We start from the raw sequence: 25,000 nt of genomic DNA, 5'->3' as shown, positions 1-25,000 counted from the left end.
ATCCATAAGTTATTTTAGTCAGGTCTAAAGAAAATAATAGAAATGAGTTGGCCTACTGGCTATGCTCCATTTTAACCTTTATTTAACTAGGCAAGTCAGTTAAGAACAAATTCTTATTTACAATGACGGCCTACAGCGGCCAAACCCAGACAACGCTGGGCCAATTGTGCGCTGCCCTATGGGACTCCCAATCACGGCCGGTTGTGATACAGCCTGGAATCGAACCAGGGGGTCTGTAGTGACGCCTCTAGCACTGAGATGCAGTGCCTTAGACCACTGCGCCACTCGGGAGCAGACAAGACATGCTTATAAGTCCTGTGCCATTCTTTTATATTATATAATTTTTTTGTAAGAAGAATATAACTAAACTTATCTGAATTTTTTCCCCATTCCGGAGCGAGTGTGTATATGAAGTGGCTATGTTGAGGGTAAAAGTGATCGACTTATTTGTGAACTTTAGTTGTGAATGATACAAACCTTAGAATGCCTTAGAATTTTTTGGAACATTTGAGTCATTTAGCAGACGCTCTTATCCAGAGCGACTTACAGTTAGTGAGTGCATCCATTTTTCATACTGGCCCCCCGTGGGAATCGAACCCACAACCCTGGCGTTGCAAGCGCCATGCTCTACCAACTGAGCTACAGGAGGCTAAGATATCTGGGCTGCATGCTGCGATTATTGGCTATTGATGATTTGAAAAAGTCGCAAAAAATGCTTGTACTCTGTTCCTTGCTCAGGCTGCACACGCTGTTCTCTCATCAAGTGATCATATTTTCACCCATCAGACTATTCTCAATTTAAATCTAGTTTTTATTAATATGTACAATTTGTTTGGATTCAGAATGGTCTATTATCAAATGGGCAGGAAAAGGAACAGGGGAAAATACATCAATGTGCACTGGAATAGTGAACGGAGGCTCTCAGGTTAAATCATGCTGAGTAGAATGGGCAGGAACAGGATCAAGGGAAAGCAGGGGAATGGGCAGGAACAGGGGCAGGGGAATGGTGAGGAACAGGGGAATGGGCAGGAACAGGGACGGGGAATGGTGAGGAACAGGGGCAGGGGAATGGGAAGGAACAGGGGAATGGGCAGGAACAGGGGAATGGGCAGGAACAGGGGCGGAGAATGGTGAGAAACAGGGGAATGGGCAGGAACAGGGGCGGGGGAATGGTCAGGAACAGGGGAATGGGCAGGAACAGGGGAATGGGCAGGAGCAGGGGCGGGGGAATGGTCAGAAACAGGGGCGGGGGAATGGTGAGGAACAGGGGAATGGGCAGGAACAGGGGCAGGGGAATGGTCAGAAACAGGGGCAGGGGAATGGGAAGGAACAGGGGCAGGGGAATGGGAAGGAACAGGGGCAGGGGAATGGGAAGGAACAGGGGAATGGGCAGGAACAGGGGAATGGGCGGGAACAGGGGAATGGGCAGGAACAGGGGCAGAGGAATGGGCAGGAACAGGGGAATGGGCAGGAACAGGGGCAGGGGAATGGTCAGGAACAGGGGCAGGGGAATGGTCAGGAAAAGGGGAATGGTCAGGAACAGGGGAATGGGAATGGTCAGGAACAGGGGAATGGGCAGGAACAGGGGCGGGGGAATGGTGAGGAACAGGGGAATGGGCAGGAACAGGGGCAGGGGAATGGTCAGAAACAGGGGCAGGGGAATGGGAAGGAACAGGGGCAGGGGAATGGGCAGGAACAGGGGAATGGGCAGGAACAGGGGAATGGGCAGGAACAGGGGAATGGGCAGGAACAGGGGCGGGAATGGGCAGGAACAGGGGCAGGGGAATGGGCAGGAACAGGGGAATGGGCAGGAACAGGGGCAGGGGAATGGTCAGGAACAGGGGCAGGGGAATGGGAAGGAACAGGGGAATGGTCAGGAACAGGGGCAGGGGAATGGGAAGGAACAGGGGCAGGGGAATGGGCAGGAACAGGGGCAGGGGAATGGGAAGGAACAGGGGCAGGGGAATGGGAAGGAACAGGGGCAGGGGAATGGTCAGGAACAGGGGCAGGGGAATGGTCAGGAACAGGGGAATGGGCAGGAACAGGGGCAGTGGAGTGGTCAGGAACCGAGTTAGGGGAATGGTCAGGAACAGTGGCAGGGGAATGGTTAGTAACAGGGGCAGGGGAATGGGCAGGGGCAGGGGAATGGGCAGGAACAGGGGATTGGTCAGGAACAGGGGCAGGGGAATGGTCAGGAACAGGGGCAGGGGAATGGGCAGGAACAGGGGAATGGGCAGGATCAGGGGAATGGGCAGGAACAGGGGAATGGTCAGGAACAGGAACAGGGGAATGGGCAGGAACAGGGGAATGGGCAGGAACAGGGGCAGGGGAATGGGAAGGAACAGGGGAATGGGCAGGAACAGGGGAATGGGCAGGAACAGGGGCAGGGGAATGGGCAGGAACAGGGGAATGGGCAGGAACAGGGGAATGGTCAGGAACAGGGGCAGGGGAATGGGCAGGAACAGGGGCAGGGGAATGGTCAGGAACAGGGGAATGGGCAGGAACAGGGGCAGGGAATGGTCAGGAACAAGGGCAGGGGAATGGGCAGGAACAGGGGCAGGGGAATGGGCAGGAACAGGGGAATGGGCAGGAACAGGGGCAGGGGAATGGTGAGGAACAGGGGAATGGGCAGGAACAGGGGCAGGGGAATGGGCAGGAACAGGGGCAGGGGAATGGGAAGGAACAGGGGAATGGGCAGGAACAGGGGCAGGGGAATGGGATGGAACAGGGGCAGGGAATGGTCAGGAACAGGGGAATGGTCAGCAACAGGGGCAGGGGAATGGTGAGGAACAGGGGAATGGGCAGGAACAGGGGCGGGGAATGGTGAGGAACAGGGGCAGGGGAATGGGAAGGAACAGGGGAATGGGCAGGAACAGGGGAATGGGCAGGAACAGGGGCGGAGAATGGTGAGAAACAGGGGAATGGGCAGGAACAGGGGCGGGGGAATGGTCAGGAACAGGGGAATGGGCAGGAACAGGGGAATGGGCAGGAGCAGGGGCGGGGGAATGGTCAGAAACAGGGGCGGGGGAATGGTGAGGAACAGGGGAATGGGCAGGAACAGGGGCAGGGGAATGGTCAGAAACAGGGGCAGGGGAATGGGAAGGAACAGGGGCAGGGGAATGGGAAGGAACAGGGGCAGGGGAATGGGAAGGAACAGGGGCAGGGGAATGGGAAGGAACAGGGGCGGGGGAATGGTGAGGAACAGGGGAATGGGCAGGAACAGGGGCAGGGGAATGGTCAGAAACAGGGGCAGGGGAATGGGAAGGAACAGGGGCAGGGGAATGGGCAGGAACAGGGGAATGGGCAGGAACAGGGGAATGGTCAGGAACAGGGGAATGGGCAGGAACAGGGGCGGGAATGGGCAGGAACAGGGGCAGGGGAATGGGCAGGAACAGGGGAATGGGCAGGAACAGGGGCAGGGGAATGGTCAGGAACAGGGGCAGGGGAATGGGAAGGAACAGGGGAATGGTCAGGAACAGGGGGCAGGGAATGGGAAGGAACAGGGGCAGGGGAATGGGCAGGAACAGGGGCAGGGGAATGGGAAGGAACAGGGGCAGGGGAATGGGAAGGAACAGGGGCAGGGGAATGGACAGGAACAGGGGCAGGGGAATGGTCAGGAACAGGGGAATGGGCAGGAACAGGGGCAGTGGAGTGGTCAGGAACCGAGTTAGGGGAATGGTCAGGAACAGTGGCAGGGGAATGGTTAGTAACAGGGGCAGGGGAATGGGCAGGGGCAGGGGAATGGGCAGGAACAGGGGATTGGTCAGGAACAGGGGCAGGGGAATGGTCAGGAACAGGGGCAGGGGAATGGGCAGGAACAGGGGAATGGGCAGGAACAGGGAATGGGCAGGAACAGGGGAATGGTCAGGAACAGGAACAGGGGAATGGGCAGGAACAGGGGAATGGGCAGGAACAGGGGCAGGGGAATGGGAAGGAACAGGGAATGGGCAGGAACAGGGGAATGGGCAGGAACAGGGGCAGGGGAATGGGCAGGAACAGGGGAATGGGCAGGAACAGGGGAATGGTCAGGAACAGGGGCAGGGGAATGGGCAGGAACAGGGGCAGGGGAATGGTCAGGAACAGGGGAATGGGCAGGAACAGGGGCAGGGAATGGTCAGGAACAAGGGCAGGGGAATGGGCAGGAACAGGGGCAGGGGAATGGGCAGGAACAGGGGAATGGGCAGGAACAGGGGCAGGGGAATGGTGAGGAACAGGGGAATGGGCAGGAACAGGGGCAGGGGAATGGGCAGGAACAGGGGCAGGGGAATGGGAAGGAACAGGGGAATGGGCAGGAACAGGGGCAGGGGAATGGGATGGAACAGGGGCAGGGAATGGTCAGGAACAGGGGAATGGTCAGCAACAGGGGCAGGGGAATGGTGAGGAACAGTGGCAGTGGATTGGTCAGGAACAGGGGCAGGGGATTGGACAGGAACAGGGGAATGGTCAGGAACAGGGGCAGGGGGATGGTCAGGAACAGCGGCAGGGGAATGGACAGGAACAGGGGAATAGGCAGGAACAGGGAAATTGTCAGGAACAGAGGAATGGTCAGCAACAGGGGCAGGGGAATGGTGAGGAACAGGGGCAGGGGAATGGGCAGGAACAGGGGAATGGTCAGGAACAGGGGATTGGTCAGGAACAGGGGAATGGTCAGGAACAGGGGCAGGGGAATGGTGAGGAACAGGGGCAGGGGAATGGGCAGGAACAGGGGAATGGTCAGGAACAGGGGCAGGGGAATGGTGAGGAACAGGGGCAGGGGAATGGTCAGGAACAGGGGCAGGGGAATGGTGAGGAACAGGGGCAGGGGAATGGTCAGGAACAGGGGATTGGTCAGGAACAGGGGAATGGTCAGGAACAGGGGCAGGGGAGTGGTCAGGAACAGGGGCAGTGGAATGGTCAGGAACCGAGTTAGGGGAATGGTCAGGAACAGTGGCAGGGAAATGGGAAGGAACAGGGGCAGGGGAATGGGAAAGAACAGGGGCAGGGGAATGGGAAGGAACAGGGGCAGGGGAATAGTCAGGAACAGGGGCAGGGGAATGGGAAGGAACAGGGGCAGGGGAATGGGAAGGAACAGGGGCAGGGGAATGGTCAGGAACAGGGGCAGGGGAATGGTCAGGAACAGGGGAATGGGAAGGAACAGAGGAATGGGCAGGAACAGGGGCAGGGGAATGGTCAGGAACAGGGGCAGGGGAATGGGAAGGAACAGGGGCAGGGGAATGGGAAGGAACAGGGGCAGGGGAATGAAGACATGTCATCCATATGCACTGGAATAGCGAATGGATGGTACTTTCCCGCTGGTACATTTTTCTCTCATGTCGGGTAGGCTACTCCGGTTATTTCCCTGCAGGACAGGTGATATTCCGCCCAACTCTGTATGCCATGGGCTCTCCAACGCTGTTCCTTCAGCTAGCTACCCAGTGCTTAATTTGGGAAACCAAGTTAAATCTGTCCGGGAACATCGATAGTAACATGTTTTCACAACGAAATGTATGTCATTAAACTGTTGACAGCCCCTCTCTCTGTGCGCTGGAGAAAGGAATGAAGGAGAGAGGGGAGGAGATGGAAACGCACAGTGGTGAGATATTCTGAAGCTAAAGGTCATGTCAGCCTATTAATTATGAAAATGTAAATAATGCCCTATTACTAGGCAATTCAAATAATTGTAGGCTAATTCTGAATTTGTTTAATTTAGGCTACATTTTAGTAATTTAGCAGACGCTCTTATCCAGAGCAACTTACAGTTAAGTGCCTTGCTCAAGGGCACATCAACGGATTTTGCACATAGTCGGCTCGGGGATTAGAACCAACGACCTATCGGTTACTGGCCCAACGCTCTTAACTGCTAGGCTACCAATTATTTACCAAAGACATCCTAAATGTGTATTTTTTATGTTTTTCTATGTAATATGGGGTAGGCTATGTAAAGGGACAATTATTATTTTAATTCAGGGTTTTTTTCAGGCTTGGGCTCATATATACAGTAAACCAGGGTTTGGGCTCATATATACAGTAAACCAGGGTTTGGGCTCATATATACAGTAGACCAGGGTTTGGGCTCATATATACAGTAGACCAGGGTTTGTTCTTGGGCTCATATATACAGTAGACCAGGGTTTGGGCTCATATATACAGTAGACCAGGGTTTGTCATTGGGCTCATATATACAGTAGAACAGGGTTTGGGCTCATATATACAGTAGACCAGGGTTTGGGCTCATATATACAGTAGACCAGGGTTTGTTATTGGGCTCATATATACAGTAGACCAGGGTTTGTCATTGGGCTCATATATACAGTAGACCAGGGTTTGGGCTCATATATACAGTAGACCAGGGTTTGGGCTCATATATACAGTAGACCAGGGTTTGGGCTCATATATACAGTAAACCAGGGTTTGGGCTCATATATACAGTAGACCAGGGTTTGGGCTCATATATACAGTAGACCAGGGTTTGGGCTCATATACAGTAGACCAGGGTTTGGGCTCATATATACAGTAGACCAGGGTTTGGGCTCATATATACAGTAGACCAGGGTTTGGGCTCATATATACAGTAGACCAGGGTTTGGGCTCATATACAGTAGACCAGGGTTTGTCATTGGGCTCATATATACAGTAGACCAGGGTTTGTTCTTGGGCTCATATACAGTAGACCAGGGTTTGGGCTCATATATACAGTAGACCAGGGTTTGGGCTCATATATACAGTAGACCAGGGTTTGGGCTCATATATACAGTAGACCAGGGTTTGTTATTGGAATCATATATACAGTAGACCAGGGTTTGGGCTCATATATACAGTAGACCAGGGTTTGGGCTCATATATACAGTAGACCAGGGTTTGGGCTCATATATACAGTAGACCAGGGTTTGGGCTCATATATACAGTAGACCAGGGTTTGGGCTCATATATACAGTAGACCAGGGTTTGTCATTGGGCTCATATATACAGTAGACCAGGGTTTGTTATTGGGCTCATATATACAGTAGACCAGGGTTTGGGCTCATATATACAGTAGACCAGGGTTTGTCATTGGGCTCATATATACAGTAGACCAGGGTTTGGGCTCATATATACAGTAGACCAGGGTTTGTTCTTGGGCTCATATATACAGTAGACCAGTGTTTGTCATTGGGCTCATATATACAGTAGACCAGGGTTTGTCATTGGGCTCATATATACAGTAGACCAGGGTTTGGGCTCATATATACAGTAGACCAGGGTTTGGGCTCATATATACAGTAGACCAGGGTTTGGGCTCATATATACAGTAGACCAGGGTTTGGGCTCATATACAGTAGACCAGGGTTTGGGCTCATATATACAGTAGACCAGGGTTTGGGCTCATATATACAGTAGACCAGGGTTTGGGCTCATATATACAGTAGACCAGGGTTTGGGCTCATATATACAGTAGACCAGGGTTTGGGCTCATATATACAGTAGACCAGGGTTTGGGCTCATATATACAGTAGACCAGGGTTTGGGCTCATATATACAGTAGACCAGGGTTTGTTCTTGGGCTCATATATACAGTAGACCAGGGTTTGGGCTCATATATACAGTAGACCAGGGTTTGGGCTCATATATACAGTAGACCAGGTTTGGGCTCATATATACAGTAGACCAGGGTTTGGGCTCATATATACAGTAGACCAGGGTTTGGGCTCATATACAGTAGACCAGGGTTTGGGATCATATATACAGTAGACCAGGGTTTGTTCTTGGGCTCATATATACAGTAGACCAGGGTTTGTTCTTGGGCTCATATATACAGTATACCAGGGTTTGGGCTCATATATACAGTAGACCAGGGTTTGGGCTCATATATACAGTAGACCAGGGGTTTGTTCTTGGCTCATATATACAGTAGACCAGGGTTTGTTCTTGGGCTCATATATACAGTAGACCAGGGTTTGGGCTCATATACAGTAGACCAGGGTTTGTTATTGGGCTCATATATACAGTAGACCAGGGTTTGTTCTTGGGTTCATATATACAGTAGACCAGGGTTTGGGCTCATATATACAGTAGACCAGGGTTTGTTCTTGGGCTCATATATACAGTAGACCAGGGTTTGTTCTTGGGCTCATATATACAGTAGACCAGGGTTTGTTCTTGGGCTCATATATACAGTAGACCAGGGTTTGTTCTTGGGCTCATATATACAGTAGACCAGGGTTTGTTCTTGGGCTCATATATACAGTAGACCAGGGTTTGTTATTGGGCTCATATATACAGTAGAACAGGGTTTGGGCTCATATATACAGTAGACCAGGGTTTGGGCTCATATATACAGTAGACCAGGGTTTGTTCTTGGGCTCATATATACAGTAGACCAGGGTTTGGGCTCATATATACAGTAGACCAGGGTTTGTTCTTGGGCTCATATATACAGTAGACCAGGGTTTGGGCTCATATATACAGTAGACCAGGGTTTGTTCTTGGGCTCATATATACAGTAGACCAGGGTTTGGGCTCATATATACAGTAGACCAGGGTTTGTTATTGGGCTCATATATACAGTAGACCAGGGTTTGTTCTTGGGCTCATATATACAGTAGACCAGGGTTTGGGCTCATATATACAGTAGACCAGGGTTTGTCATTGGGCTCATATATACAGTAGACCAGGGTTTGTCATTGGGCTCATATATACAGTAGACCAGGGTTTGTTCTTGGGCTCATATATACAGTAGACCAGGGTTTGGGCTCATATATACAGTAGACCAGGGTTTGTTCTTGGGCTCATATATACAGTAGACCAGGGTTTGTCATTGGGCTCATATATACAGTAGACCAGGGTTTGTTCTTGGGCTCATATATACAGTAGACCAGGGTTTGGGCTCATATATACAGTAGACCAGGGTTTGTTATTGGGCTCATATATACAGTAGACCAGGGTTTGGGCTCATATATACAGTAGACCAGGGTTTGGGCTCATATATACAGTAGACCAGGGTTTGGGCTCATATATACAGTAGACCAGGGTTTGGGCTCATATATACAGTAGACCAGGGTTTGGGCTCATATATACAGTAGACCAGGGTTTGTTCTTGGGCTCATATATACAGTAGACCAGGGTTTGGGCTCATATACAGTAGACCAGGGTTTGGGCTCATATATACAGTAAACCAGGGTTTGGGCTCATATATACAGTAGACCAGGGTTTGGGCTCATATATACAGTAGACCAGGGTTTGGGCTCATATATACAGTAGACCAGGGTTTGTTATTGGGCTCATATATACAGTAGACCAGGGTTTGGGCTCATATATACAGTAGACCAGGGTTTGGGCTCATATATACAGTAGACCAGGGTTTGTCATTGGGCTCATATATACAGTAGACCAGGGTTTGTTCTTGGGCTCATATATACAGTAGACCAGGGTTTGGGCTCATATATACAGTAGACCAGGGTTTGTTCTTGGGCTCATATATACAGTAGACCAGGGTTTGTTCTTGGGCTCATATATACAGTAGACCAGGGTTTGGGCTCATATATACAGTAGACCAGGGTTTGTTATTGGGCTCATATATACAGTAGACCAGGGTTTGGGCTCATATATACAGTAGACCAGGGTTTGGGCTCATATATACAGTAGACCAGGGTTTGTCATTGGGCTCATATATACAGTAGACCAGGGTTTGGGCTCATATATACAGTAGACCAGGGTTTGGGCTCATATATACAGTAGACCAGGGTTTGGGCTCATATATACAGTAGACCAGGGTTTGGGCTCATATATACAGTAGACCAGGGTTTGGGCTCATATATACAGTAGACCAGGGTTTGTCATTGGGCTCATATATACAGTAGACCAGGGTTTGTTCTTGGGCTCATATATACAGTAGACCAGGGTTTGGGCTCATATATACAGTAGACCAGGGTTTGGGCTCATATATACAGTAGACCAGGGTTTGGGCTCATATATACAGTAGACCAGGGTTTGGGCTCATATACAGTAGACCAGGGTTTGGGCTCATATATACAGTAGACCAGGGTTTGGGCTCATATATACAGTAGACCAGGGTTTGGGCTCATATATACAGTAGACCAGGGTTTGTCATTGGGCTCATATATACAGTAGACCAGGGTTTGGGCTCATATATACAGTAGACCAGGGTTTGTTCTTGGGCTCATATATACAGTAGACCAGGGTTTGGGCTCATATATACAGTAGACCAGGGTTTGGGCTCATATATACAGTAGACCAGGGTTTGGGCTCATATATACAGTAGACCAGGGTTTGGGCTCATATATACAGTAGACCAGGGTTTGGGCTCATATATACAGTAGACCAGGGTTTGGGCTCATATATACAGTAGACCAGGGTTTGTCATTGGGCTCATATATACAGTAGACCAGGGTTTTTCATTGGGCTCATATATACAGTAGACCAGGGTTTGGGCTCATATATACAGTAGACCAGGGTTTGTTCTTGGGGTCATATATACAGTAGACCAGGGTTTGTTCTTGGGCTCATATATACAGTAGACCAGGGTTTGGGCTCATATATACAGTAGACCAGGGTTTGTTCTTGGGCTCATATATACAGTAGACCAGGGTTTGGGCTCATATATACAGTAGACCAGGGTTTGTTCTTGGGCTCATATGACAGTAGACCAGGGTTTGTTCTTGGGCTCATATATACAGTAGACCAGGGTTTGGGCTCATATAACAGTAGACCAGGGTTTGGGCTCATATATACAGTAGACCAGGGTTTGGGCTCATATATACAGTAGACCAGGGTTTGTTCTTGGGCTCATATATACAGTAGATCAGGGTTTGTTCTTGGGCTCATATATACAGTAGACCAGGGTTTGGGCTCATATATACAGTAGACCAGGGTTTGGGTTCATATATACAGTAGACCAGGGTTTGGGCTCATATATACAGTAGACCAGGGTTTGGGCTCATATATACAGTAGACCAGGGTTTGGGCTCATATATACAGTAGACCAGGGTTTGGGCTCATATATACAGTAGACCAGGGTTTGGGCTCATATATACAGTAGACCAGGGTTTGGGCTCATATATACAGTAGACCAGGGTTTGTTCTTGGGCTCATATATACAGTAGACCAGGGTTTGTTCTTGGGCTCATATATACAGTAGACCAGGGTTTGGGCTCATATATACAGTAGACCAGGGTTTGTTATTGGGCTCATATATACAGTAGACCAGGGTTTGTTATTGGGCTCATATATACAGTAGACCAGGGTTTTGGCTCATATATACAGTAGACCAGGGTTTGGGCTCATATATACAGTAGACCAGGGTTTGTTCTTGGGCTCATATATACAGTAGACCAGGGTTTGGGCTCATATATACAGTAGACCAGGGTTTGTTCTTGGGCTCATATATACAGTAGACCAGGGTTTGTTCTTGGGCTCATATATACAGTAGACCAGGGTTTGTTATTGGGCTCATATATACAGTAGACCAGGGTTTGTCATTGGGCTCATATATACAGTAGACCAGGGTTTGGGCTCATATATACAGTAGACCAGGGTTTGTTCTTGGGCTCATATATACAGTAGACCAGGGTTTGGGCTCATATATACAGTAGACCAGGGTTTGGGCTCATATATACAGTAGACCAGGGTTTGGGCTCATATATACAGTAGACCAGGGTTTGGGCTCATATATACAGTAGACCAGGGTTTGGGCTCATATATACAGTAGACCAGGGTTTGTTCTTGGGCTCATATATACAGTAGACCAGGGTTTGGGCTCATATATACAGTAGACCAGGGTTTGGGCTCATATATACAGTAGACCAGGGTTTGTTCTTGGGCTCATATATACAGTAGACCAGGGTTTGGGCTCATATATACAGTAGACCAGGGTTTGGGCTCATATATACAGTAGACCAGGGTTTGGGCTCATATATACAGTAGACCAGGGTTTGGGCTCATATATACAGTAGACCAGGGTTTGGGCTCATATATACAGTAGACCAGGGTTTGTCATTGGGCTCATATATACAGTAGACCAGGGTTTGGGCTCATATACAGTAGACCAGGGTTTGGGCTCATATACAGTAGACCAGGGTTTGTCATTGGGCTCATATATACAGTAGACCAGGGTTTGTTCTTGGGCTCATATATACAGTAGACCAGGGTTTGTTCTTGGGCTCATATATACAGTAGACCAGGGTTTGGGCTCATATATACAGTAGACCAGGGTTTGGGCTCATATATACAGTAGACCAGGGTTTGGGCTCATATATACAGTAGACCAGGGTTTGTCATTGGGCTCATATATACAGTAGACCAGGGTTTGTTCTTGGGCTCATATATACAGTAGACCTATGCATATGCGTTATCTCTAATATGCATACGGGTATATTTAATTAATCACCTTAGAAAGCGCTGTTCATTTTCACTAATCAGACTATAATCTGAAACTAATCGGACTAATCTGAACTAAGCAGACTCTAATCTGAAACTAATCAGACACTAATCTGAACTAATCATACTATAATCTGAAACTAATCAGACTCTAATCTGAAACTAATCTGACTAATCTGAACTAATCAGACTCTAATCTGAACTAATCAGACTCTAATCTGAAACTAATCAGACTCTAATCTGAAAATAATCAGACTCTAATCGGAAACTAATCAGAGTCTAATCTGAACTAATCAGAATCTAATCTGAACTATTCAGACTCTAATCTGAACTAATCAGACTCTAATCTGAACTAATCAGACTCTAATCTGAAACTAATCAGACTCTAATCTGAAAATATTCAGACTCTAATCTGAAACTAATCAGACTCTAATCTAAAACTAATCAGACTCTAATCTGAACTAATCAGACTCTAATTGGAAACTAATCAGACTAATCTGAACTAAGCAGACTCTAATCTGAAACTAATCAGATTCTAATTTGAAACTAATCAGACTCTAATCTGAACTAATCAGACTATAATCGGAAACTAATCAGCCTATAATCGGAAACTAATCAGACTATAATCGGAAACTAATCAGACTAATCTGAACTAAGCAGACTAATCTGAAACTAATCAGACTATAATTGGAAACTAATCAGACTATAATCTGAAACTAATCAGACTATAATTGGAAACTAATCAGACTATAATCTGATCTAATCATACTCTAATCGGAAACTAATCAGACTCTAATCTGAAACTAATCAGACTATAATCTGAACTAATCATACTCTAATCGGAAACTAATCAGACTCTAATCGGAAACTAATCAGAGTCTAATCAGAAACTAATCAGACTCTAATCTGAACTAATCAGACTATAATCGGAAACTAATCAGACTATAATTGGAAACTAATCAGACTAATCTGAACTAATCAGACTCTAATCTGAAACTAATCAGACTATAATCTGAACTAATCATACTCTAATCGGAAACTAATCAGACTCTAATCGGAAACTAATCAGAGTCTAATCAGAAACTAATCAGACTCTAATCTGAACTAATCAGACTATAATCGGAAACTAATCAGACTATAATTGGAAACTAATCAGACTAATCTGAACTAATCAGACTCTACTCTGAACTAATTAGACTAATCTGAACTAATCAGACTATAATCTGAACTAATCAGACTCTACTCTGAACTAATCAGACTATAATATGAACTAATCAGACTCTAATCTGAAACTAATCATACTCTAATCTGAAACTAATCAGACTATAATCTGAACTAATCATACTCTAATCGGAAACTAATCAGACTCTAATCGGAAACTAATCAGACTCTAATCGGAAACTAATCAGAGTCTAATCAGAAACTAATCAGACTCTAATCTGAACTAATCAGACTATAATCGGAAACTAATCAGACTATAATTGGAAACTAATCAGACTAATCTGAACTAATCAGACTCTACTCTGAACTAATCAGACTATAATATGAACTAATCAGACTCTAATCTGAAACTAATCAGACTCTTTTAAAGTTTTCAATAAACTTTAACACTTAAACTCTGTCATTACGTCATTACATTACGTTATAATTGTGTACCAATTTGCAATAATTGTATTGTGTTTGTGTGGAATTGTATTGTGTTTATTGTGTGTGTGTTGATGTGTTGGTTCTTCTGTCCTTGTGGGGACCTAAAATCCCCAAAGGTCCCCACAAGGATAGTAAAACAAGGACAACTCTGCCTCGTGGGGACATTTCTCACATCCCCATGAGGACAAAGGCTATTTTACTAAACTTAGGGGTTAGGTTTAGGGTTAGAGTTACAGTTAGAGTTAGTGTTAGGTTTGGGTTAGGGATATGGGTTAAGGTTAGGGTTAGGGTAAGGGTTAGGGATACGGGTTAAGGTTAAGGTTATGGTTAGGGTAAGGGTAAGGGTTAGGGTTAGAAGTTTGGGTTAGGGTTAGGGTTAGGGTTTGGGTTAGGGTTAGGGTTAGGAGTTTGGGTTAGGGATACGGGTTAAGGTTAGGGTAAGGGTTAGGGTTAGGAGTTTGGGTTAGGGATACGGGTTAAGGTTAGGGTTAGGGTTAGGAGTTTGGGTTAGGGTTAGGGTTAGGGTTAGGGTTTGGGTTAGGGTTAGGGTTAGGAGTTTGGGTTAGGGATACGGGTTAAGGTTAGGGTAAGGGTTAGGGTTAGGGTTAGGGTTAGGAGTTTGGGTTAGGGATACAGGTTAAGGTTAGGGTAAGGGTTAGGGTTAGGGATACGGGTTAGGGTAAGGGTTAGGGTTAGGAGTTTGGGTTAAGGATATGGGTTAAGGTTAGGGTAAGGGTTGGGGTTAGGAGTTTGGGTTAGGGATACGGGTTAAGGTTAGGGTAAGGGTTAGGGTTAGGCTTAGGAGTTTGGGTTAGGGATACGGGTTAAGGTTAGGGTAAGGGTTAGGGTTAGGGTTAGGGTTAGGAGGGATATGTCAAGGTTAGGGTAGGGTTAGGTTAGGAGTTAGGGTAGGTAGGGTTAGGGTTAGGAGTTTGGGTTAGGGATACGGGTTAAGGTTAGGGTAAGGGTTAGGGTTAGGGTTAGGGTAAGGGTTAGGAGTTTGGGTTAGGGATACGGGTTAAGGTTAGGGTAAGGGTTAAGGTTAGGGTTAGGGTAAGGGTTAGGGTTAGGGATACGGGTTAAGGTTAGGGTAAGGGTTAGGGTTAGGGTTAGGGTTAGGAGTTTGGGTTAGGGATACGCGTTAAGGTTAGGGTAAGGGTTAGGGTTAGGGTAAGGGTTAGGGGTTAAGGTTAGGGATACGGGTTAAGGTTAGGGTAAGGGTTAGGGTAAATAGGACTTTGAATGGAAATCAATTTTAGGTCCCCACAAGGATAGAAGAACATAACGTGTGTGTGTGTGTGTGTGTGTGTGTGTTTCTGTGTGTGTGTGTTTGTGTGTGTCTGTGTGTGTCTGTCTGTCTGTGTGTGTGTGTACAGTATGTTCTAACAGTTTTCTTGTGTGTTTCAGGGCGACATCGGCAGGGCGGGATCTCCAGGATACAGAGGAGATGAGGGCGCCCCCGGACCAGAGGTGAGACATCTAGTTCATCTGTTTATTCATTCTGTCATCTAGTTAATACATTTACATTTTAGTCATTTAGCAGACGCTCTTATCCAGAGCGACTTACATGAGCAATTAGGGTTAAGTGCCTTGCTCAAGGGCACATCGACAGATGTTTCACCTAGTCGGCTCGGGGATTAGAACCAGCGACCTTTCGGTACTGGCACAATGCTCTTAACCACTAAGCTACCTGCCGCCCTAATACATGTATTTATCTCACACACATTCATCACTGAGCTGGGAAAGTTTAAGGCTTTGTCAAATCTTATTTTCCAACCGATATTGTGATATTGATCAAAGTGTGTGTTTAAATGTGGTCAGGTTGTCAGGAAGTCTCAGGGGAGAACGACTGCCCCCTGTCATTGAAGCCACGGAAGTTCAAGGCCGACCGCGGTACTGCAGGCGTTGTTAGCAGAAAATGGGATCCCCCCATTATAGTTAATGGAAAAATGGCAATCCTCGTGCTCAATCTTTGTGTTAATAAAACATGTTTCAAAGACAATCATGGTACCAATAATGGCTTCTAATACACCAGACGTATGTCCTTGAACCGATTATTTTAAAATCGCACACAGAATAAGTTATAAGGATAATATAGTTGCTAACGGCACCCTGCAGTACCCCGGTCGGCCTTCAACTTGAGTTACTCAAATACAGGGGGCAGCACTGAGCTGGCCTGCAACGTCACTTCCTGGAGTAGCTCAAACTGTGCATGTTATGTCTCCATTAGCCGCCATTTTAACCGGCTTCAATGCGCTATTGAGTCTTCACATTGGAATGAATGGTGTCACATGATCAATGGGATGAACATTGGGAAGTCTTCATCCATTAACCTCTGACCTACATTTCCTATGTCTCTTATCTAAACTACATTTCCCATCTCTGTCGCTTATCTAAACTACATTTCCTATCTCTGTCGCTTATCTAAACTACATTTCCTATCTGTCTCTTATCTAAACTACATTTCCTATCTGTCTCTTATTTAAATTACATTTCCCATCTGTCTCTTATCTAAACTACATTTCCTATCTGTCGTTTATCTAAACTACATTTCCCATCTCTCTTATCTAAACTACATTTCCTATCTGTCTCATATCTAAACTACACTTCCCATCTGTCTCTTATCTAAACTATTTCCCAGGGCCCCAAAGGACCAAGAGGAATCAAAGGAGCTCCCGGAGACAGAGGCCAGATCGGAGAGAGGGTGAGAGAGAGCGAAAGGGGGACTCTGTACCGGTACCCCCTGTATATAGCCTCCCTACTGTTATTTTATTTTACTGCTGCTCTTTAATTATTTGCTATTTTTATTTTTTACTTATCTATTTTTTTTACTTGTTGTATTCGGTGCATGTGGCAAATAACATTTGATTAGAGAGAGAGAGAGAGAGAGAGAGAGAGAGAGGAGTAAACGTGTGATGTGTCAGGAATAAGGGTGTGTGTGTAAGAAAAATAAAAGTGAAGTGTTCTGTCTCTTCTGTTTCAGGGAGAAGATGGCACACCTGGAAATGGAACTGAGGGTTGCCATGGTTTCCAGGTACTGTTGTGTGAAATTGATGTATTGTTGTTTGGGTTTATAATAATGTGTCTGTGTCTGTGTGTGTGTGCGGGTGTATATACAGTGTGTGTGTGTGCGTGTGTCTGTGTGTGTGTGCGTGTGTCTGTGTGTGTGTGCGTGTGTCTGTGTGTGTGTGCGGGTGTATATACAGTGTGTGTGTGTGCGTGTGTCTGTGTGTGTGTGCGGGTGTCTGTGTGTGTGTGCGAGTGTATATATAGTGTGTGTGTGTTGTTCGGCCGGCTCTCTCTCTCTCTCTCTCTCTCTCTCTCTCTCTCTCTCTCTCTCTCTCTCTCTCTCTCTCTCTCTCCTCTCTCTCTCTCTCTCTCTCCCTCCCTCTTTTCTCTCTCTCTCTCTCTCTCTCTCTCTCTCCCTCTCTCTCTCTCTCTCTCTCTCTCTCTCTCTCTCTCTCTCTCTCTCTCTCTCTCTCTCTCCTCTCTCCCCCCCCCCTCCCCTCCTCTCTCTCCCTCTCTCTCTCTCTCTCTCTCTCTCTCTCTCTCTCTCTCCCTCTCTCTCTCTCTCTCTCCCTCTCTCTCTCTCTCTCTCTCTCTCCCTCCCTCTCTCTCTCTCTCTCTCTCTCCTCCTCTCTCTCTCTCTCTCTCTCTCTCCCTCTCTCTCTCTCTCTCTCTCTCTCTCTCTCTCTCTCTCTCTCTCTCTCTCTCTCTCTCTCTCTCTCTCTCTCTCTCTCTCTCTCTCTCTCTCTCTCTCTCTCTCTCACGTGTTTCTTTCCTCCCTCAGGGTTACCCCGGCCCACGAGGAGACGTTGGAAACCCGGTGAGTTCATGACCTTTCACCTTCACCTTTAAGCTCTCACCTCTGAATCAGCGCTAAGGCTGTGACTCACACTATCAGAATATCACACTGTCATAATATCACACTGTCATAGTATTGAACACACTGAACACTACATATGTAGAATCATTCATTATACCCCAACCCAATGCAATAGCAGAATCATTCATTATACACCAACCCAATGCTAGAGGAACTAGCAAGAGGTGACACAAGACTTTTCAATGTGGAAAACATGCAGGCGAAAACAACCTCACATTTTCCATATTTTAACCTCAGAGTTTTAACCTCAAATGAGTCATGATGACTAGTGTCACTGTAACTTAAACAATGAGGGACTGTTTCCCAGACCCTGACCATGAGCTTTACAGTAGACTTAGACTGTGTCCCAAATGGCACGCTTGTCCCATATAGTCCACTACTTTTTGGATCAGAACCTTAAATATGGAATTGGTTCTATTTGGGACGCAGCCTTAATCTGTGGACCAGAGCGTTAAGTATGGAACAGGGTCCATTAATCTGTGGACCAGAGCGTTAAGTATGGAACAGGGTCCATTAATCTGTGGACCAGAGCGTTAAGTATGGAACAGGGTCCATTCATCTGTGGACCAGAGCGTTAAGTATGAAACAGGGTCCATTCATCTGTGGACCAGAGCGTTAAGTGTTGAATAGGGTCCATTAATCTGTGTGTGGTGGGAAACAACTGTCTTTATCTCAGACATGACGATTGTCCAGTTTTATTTGGTCTGGTCCGCCAGCTAATGGCTGATTCATTCGGAGGTTTCCATGACAACTGTCTCTGACCCCTGACCCGTGACCTTTAGGGCGGGAAGGGAACCCCAGGACCCAAAGGAGACGATGGAGAGCCTGGAGACCCTGGCCTGGACGTGAGTCACACCATCTCTCTCTCTCTCTCTCTCTCTCTCTCTCTCTCTCTCTCTCTCTCTCTCTCTCTCTCTCTCTATATATATATATATATATATTTATCTTTATCTCTGTCTATTACTTGCCCAGGGCTCTAAAGTGAGACAAATGTGGTTGCATGTGCGACAAAATATTTTGCTGTGCGACCAGGATTTGTATTTTGGGAGCACTGTGCGACTAGGAATACAATCTCCCAGATAGTACTTGTTGTAATGATAAGGCTTCGCTGTACCGTTGTTTCAGAGTGCCCTAGAGAAAGAAGCGAGTGCAGATTCGATAGCGTCATGGTTGCACCCAATTAATTATATATACACTAGATGACTGAAAGGCTGCATGGCATCAGCAGCCTGCTGGTCCAAAATAGCATAACTGGTGTATTTTAACACCAATAAACCCATTCGTTTAAAAATAAATTTAGTATATGTCAATCTAGCAAACCAGGCAACTAAAAGCAACTTTATAAACCATGTTTTGGTTTGTTTATAGCTTGTTAGCTAGCTAGCTAAAGTTAAGTTAGCTGGCTAGCCAGTTCAATAATGACCATATCATATAGCTGACAACATCCTAACTTTTTTTTTAGCTAATTTGTATGAATTATTACAGGAAAATAAACTCACAACAAGATCGTTATTTACAAGTTAATGGCGATCTAATTAAAGAAAATAGCTTACGGTTGTTGTTTTTCACATTACCGTCTCTGGTAAACATACACTATATCAAATAAAATAAAAGTTTATTTGTCACATGCACAGGATACAGAAGGTGTAAACAGTACAGGGAAGTGGTTACTTGCACTGTGGACACTGTTTAGACATGTAGCTAGCTAACTAAACAATGAACCATTATCCCAACTCATAACTCAGTTGTGCACCGGGGCCTCCCACTCCTCTTTCTATTTTGGTTAGAGCCGATTTGTTTAACACTTTTTTGGTTACTACATGATTCCATATGTGTTATTACATAGTTTTGATGTCTTCACTATTATTCTACAATGTAGAAAATAGTCAAAATAAAGAAAAACCCTGGAATTAGTATGTGTGTCCAAACTTTTGACTGGTACTGTATGTAATGGGGAATTTATACAAAATAAAAATCAAAGGGCAACCAATTCACACAATGAAACAATGAATGTGCAAGAATTGCCGGGAGACCCGTGTAGCTCAGTTGGTAGAGCATGGCGCTTGCAACATCAGGATTGTGGGTTCGATTCCCACGGGGGGCCAGTATGGAAAAAATAAAAAAGGCACAGATCTGGGGAAGGGTACCAAAAAATGTATTCAGTATAGATGGTCCCCAAGAACACAGTGGCCTCCATCATTCTTAAATGGAAGAAGTTTGGAAGCACCAAGACTCTTCCTAGAGCTGGCCGCCCGGTCAAACTGAGCAATAGGGGGAGAAGGGCCTTGGTCAGGGAGGTGACCAAGAACCCGATGGTCACTCTGACAGAACTCCAGAGTTCCTCTGTGGAGATGGGAGAACCTTCCAGAAGGGCAACCATCTCTGCAGCACTCCACCAATCAGGCCTTTATGGTAGTGTGGCCAGACGGAAGCCACTCCTCAGTAAAAGGAACATGACAGCCCACTTGGAGTTTGCCAAAAGGCACTTAAAGACTCTCAGACCATGAGAAACAAGATTCTCTGGTCTGATTAAACCAAGTTTGAACTATTTTGCCTGAATGCCAAGCGTCACATCTGGAGGAAACCTGGCACCATCCCTACAGTGAAGCATGGGGGTGGCAGCATAATGCTGTAGGGATGTTTTTCAGCGGCAGGGACTGGGAGACTAGTCAGGATCGAGGGAAAGATGAACAAAGTACAGAGAGATCCTTGATGAAAACCTGCTCCAGAGCGCTCATGACCTCAGACTGGGGCAAAGGTTCACCTTCCAACAGGACAACAACCCTAAGCACACAGCCAAGACAACACAGGAGTGGCTTCGGGACAAGTCTCTGAATGTCCTTGAGTGGCCCAGCCAGAGCCCGGACTTGAACCCGATCTAACATCTCTGGAGAGACCTGAAAATAGCTGTGCAGAGACGCTCCCCATCCAACCTGACAGAGCTTGAGAGGATCTGCAGAGAAGAATGGGAGAAACTCCCCAAATACAGGTGTGCCAAGCTTGTAGCGTCATACCCAAGAAGACTCGAGGCTGTAATCGCTGACAAAGGTGCTTCAACAAAGTACTGAGTAAAGGGTCTGAATACTTCCGTTCTATGTTTCTAATGCATTTGCTAAAATTTCTAAAAACCTGTTTTTGCTTTGTCATTATGGGGTATTGTATGTAGATTGATGAGGGGGAAAAAACAATTTAATCAATTTAGAATAAGGCTGTAACGTAACAAAATGTGGAAAAGGTCAAGGGGTCTGAATACTTTCCGAATGCACTATAGATAACAGTTATATAGATGTACAGAATATATAGATAACTGTCAAGTTCGTTTACAGACGGGTCAGACCAAGGCACAGCGTGATATGCGTACATGTTTATTTTTCAGAATAAACACAATGACAAAAGTCCAAGGTACACAAAACAAACATACCTAACACGGAACAAGATCCCACAACTAACTAGTGCCAATAGGCTGCCTAAGTATGGTCCCCAATCAGAGACAACGAGCGACAGCTGCCTCTGATTGGGAACCACACCGGCCAACATAGAAATAGACATACTAGAATCTCAACATAGAAATATACAACATAGAACATACACACCCTGACTCAACATATACGAGTCCCTTGAGTCAGGGCGTGACAATAACAGTTATATAGATTGATGTGTGTAGATTGATGAGGGGAAAAAACAATTTAATCCATTTTAGAATAAGGCTGTAATGTAACAAAATGTGGAAAAAGTCAAGGGGTCTAAATATGTATGAAAAAATGTATGTATGTAAGTCTCTCCGGATAAGAGCGTCTGCTAAATGACTAAAATGTAAAATGAGACAGCTGAGAGAGATAGGAGAGAGATAGGAGAGAGACAGGAGAGAGATAGGAGAGAGATAGGAGAGCGATAGGAGAGAGATAGGAGAGAGACAGGAGAGAGATAGGAGAGAGATAGGAGAGAGACAGGAGAGAGACAGGAGAGAGATAGGAGAGAGATAGGAGAGAGATAGGAGAGAGATAGGAGAGAGACAGGAGAGAGATAGGAGAGAGATAGGAGAGAGATAGGAGAGAGACAGGAGAGAGATAGGAGAGAGATAGGAGAGAGAGAGAGATATGAGAGAGATAGGAGAGAGATAGGAGAGAGACAGGAGAGAGATAGGAGAGAGATAGGAGAGAGACAGGAGAGAGATAGAAGAGAGATAGGAGAGAGATAGGAGAGAGACAGGAGAGAGATAGGAGAGAGATAGGAGAGAGATAGGAGAGAGATAGGAGAGAGATAGGAGAGAGATAGGAGAGAGACAGGAGAGAGATAGGAGAGAGATAGGAGAGAGACAGGAGAGAGACAGGAGAGAGATAGGAGAGAGAGAGAGACAGGAGAGAGACAGGAGAGAGATAGGAGAGAGATAGGAGAGAGATAGGAGAGAGCGATAGGAGAGAGATAGGAGAGAGATAGGAGAGAGATAGGAGAGAGACAGGAGAGAGACAGGAGAGAGATAGGAGAGAGCGATAGGAGAGAGATAGGAGAGAGACAGGAGAGAGATAGGAGAGAGATAGGAGAGAGACAGGAGAGAGACAGGAGAGAGATAGGAGAGAGCGATAGGAGAGAGATAGGAGAGAGATAGGAGAGAGACAGGAGAGAGATAGGAGAGAGATAGGAGAGAGAGAGGAGAGAGACAGGAGAGAGATAGGAGAGAGATAGGAGAGAGATAGGAGAGAGATAGGAGAGAGAGAGGAGAGACATAGGAGAGAGATAGGAGAGAGATAGGAGAGAGATAGGAGAGAGATAGGAGAGAGAGAGGAGAGAGACAGGAGAGAGATAGGAGAGAGATAGGAGAGAGATAGGAGAGAGACAGGAGATATAGTTTATATACTGCTGCCTCCTGCCATCTGAATGACTCCCATAGACAATCTCTCAGTTTATATACTGCTGCCTCCTGCCATCTGAATGACTCCCATAGACAATCTCTCAGTTTATATACTGCTGCCTCCTGCCATCTGAATGACTCCCATAGACAATCTCTCACCTTATATACTGCTCTTCCAACCTACTTTTATCTTACCCAGCTGCTAATCATTATTGACTGTCACTCATCCACCACCAGATCATCCACGTCCTTGGTGTCGTGTGGCACCCTAGCCAGGCCATTCCATCACCCACCCCTTCCTAAGATTAGCACCAGTGGCCCCCCAATCTATCTTGGCGCACTGACCTTGTATTCCTCCTTCGTGGCACCACTAACACATGGTGTGTCCTTGTCCTGTGTCCACATACAGCTTATGAGCTGCACATACATTAATGAATGTTGTATTACAAATCATCATAACATTTATGTATAGACAGGAGTAATTATATAATTTTGGCCATTTTATTTCCATTTACTGCCCTATTGGACCCAGCTCTATGCCATTTCTCTTCTGTTCTATTGGTTTTCATATCACTATTTTTCGTTGTCCAGAAGCCAAAGGCACAATCCTAGTCATATTAGCAACCCATCCTAGTCATATTAGCAACCCATGCTAGTCATATTAGCATCCCATCCTAGTCATATTAGCATCCCATCCTAGTCATATTAGCAACCCATCCTAGTCATATTAGCATCCCATCCTAGTCATATTAGCAACCCATCCTAGTCATATTAGCATCCCATCCTAGTCATATTAGCATCCCATACTAGTCATATTAGCATCCCATCCTAGTCATATTAGCATCCCATCCTAGTCATATTAGCATCCCATCCTAGTCATATTAGCAACCCATCCTAGTTGTTGCATCTTTAGATTCCCCCTCTTTCTAAGTTTCTAACTGAGATTTTCATCTCTGTCACATACAGTGGGGGAAAAAAGTATTTAGTCAGCCACCAATTGTGCAAGTTCTCCCACTTAAAAAGATGAGAGAGGCCTGTAATTTTCATCACAGGTACACGTCAACTATGACAGACAAATTGAGGAAAAAAAATCCAGAAAATCACATTGTAGGATTTTGAATGAATTTATTTGCAAATTATGGTGGAAAATAAGTATTTGGTCACCTACAAACAAGCAAGATTTCTGGCTCTCACAGACCTGTAACTTCTTCTTTAAGAGGCTCCTCTGTCCTCCACTCGTTACCTGTATTAATGGCACCTGTTTGAACTTGTTATCAGTATAAAAGACACCTGTCCACAACCTCAAACAGTCACACTCCAAACTCCACTATGGCCAAGACCAAAGAGCTGTCAAAGGACACCAGAAACAAAATTGTAGACCTGCACCAGGCTGGGAAGACTGAATCTGCAATAGGTAAGCAGCTTGGTTTGAAGAAATCAACTGTGGGAGCAATTATTAGGAAATGGAAGACATACAAGACCACTGATAATCTCCCTCGATCTGGGGCTCCACGCAAGATCTCACACCGTGGGGTCAAAATGATCACAAGAACGGTGAGCAAAAATCCCAGAACCACACGGGGGGACCTAGTGAATGACCTGCAGAGAGCTGGGACCAAAGTAACAAAGCCTACCATCAGTAACACACTACGCCGCCAGGGACTCAAATCCTGCAGTGCGAATCCTGCAGTTTGCTAGAGTGCATTTGGATGATCCAGAAGAGGATTGGGAGAATGTCATATGGTCAGATGAAACCAAACTATAACTTTTTGGTAAAAACTCAACTCGTCGTGTTTGGAGGACAAAGAATGCTGAGTTGCATCCAAAGAACACCATACCTACTGTGAAGCATGGGGGTGGAAACATCATGCTTTGGGGCTGTTTTTCTGCAAAGGGACCAGGACGACTGATCCGTGTAAAGGAAAGAATGAATGGGGCCATGTATCGTGAGATTTTGAGTGAAAACCTCCTTCCATCAGCAACGGCATTGAAGATGAAACGTGGCTGGGTCTTTCAGCATGACAATGATCCCAAACACACCACCCGGGCAACGAAGGAGTGGCTTCATAAGAAGCATTTCAAGGTCCTGGAGTGGCCTAGCCAGTCTGAAGATCTCAACCCCATAGAAAATCTTTGGAGGGAGTTGAAAGTCCGTGTTGCCCAGCGACAGCCCCAAAACATCACTGCTCTAGAGGAGATCTGCATGGAGGAATGGGCCAAAATACCAGCAACAGTGTGTGAAAACCTTGTGAAGACTTACAGAAAAC

The 25,000-nt window shown here is 46.0% G+C and overlaps 1 protein-coding gene across 1 annotated transcript in view; it reads left to right on the top strand.

Annotated features, from left to right (window-relative positions):
• The window catches only part of LOC121535545 (collagen alpha-1(VI) chain-like), a 115,446-nt gene that overhangs the window by 37,135 nt on the left and 53,311 nt on the right, over window positions 1–25,000 (top strand). Inside the window, exons 19-23 of the mRNA XM_041842721.2 lie at window positions 15,406–15,468; window positions 16,640–16,702; window positions 16,982–17,032; window positions 17,789–17,824; window positions 18,667–18,729. Coding sequence (XP_041698655.1) covers window positions 15,406–15,468; window positions 16,640–16,702; window positions 16,982–17,032; window positions 17,789–17,824; window positions 18,667–18,729 — 276 coding nt within the window. The remainder of the gene's footprint in view (window positions 1–15,405; window positions 15,469–16,639; window positions 16,703–16,981; window positions 17,033–17,788; window positions 17,825–18,666; window positions 18,730–25,000) is intronic.

The sequence above is a fragment of the Coregonus clupeaformis genome, chromosome 21 (assembly GCF_020615455.1).
Source record: "Coregonus clupeaformis isolate EN_2021a chromosome 21, ASM2061545v1, whole genome shotgun sequence".
Classification (NCBI taxonomy): Eukaryota; Metazoa; Chordata; class Actinopteri; order Salmoniformes; family Salmonidae; genus Coregonus; species Coregonus clupeaformis.
Note: the sequence above shows the minus strand (reverse complement) of the source record. Positions and strands in the feature narration are given on the sequence as shown.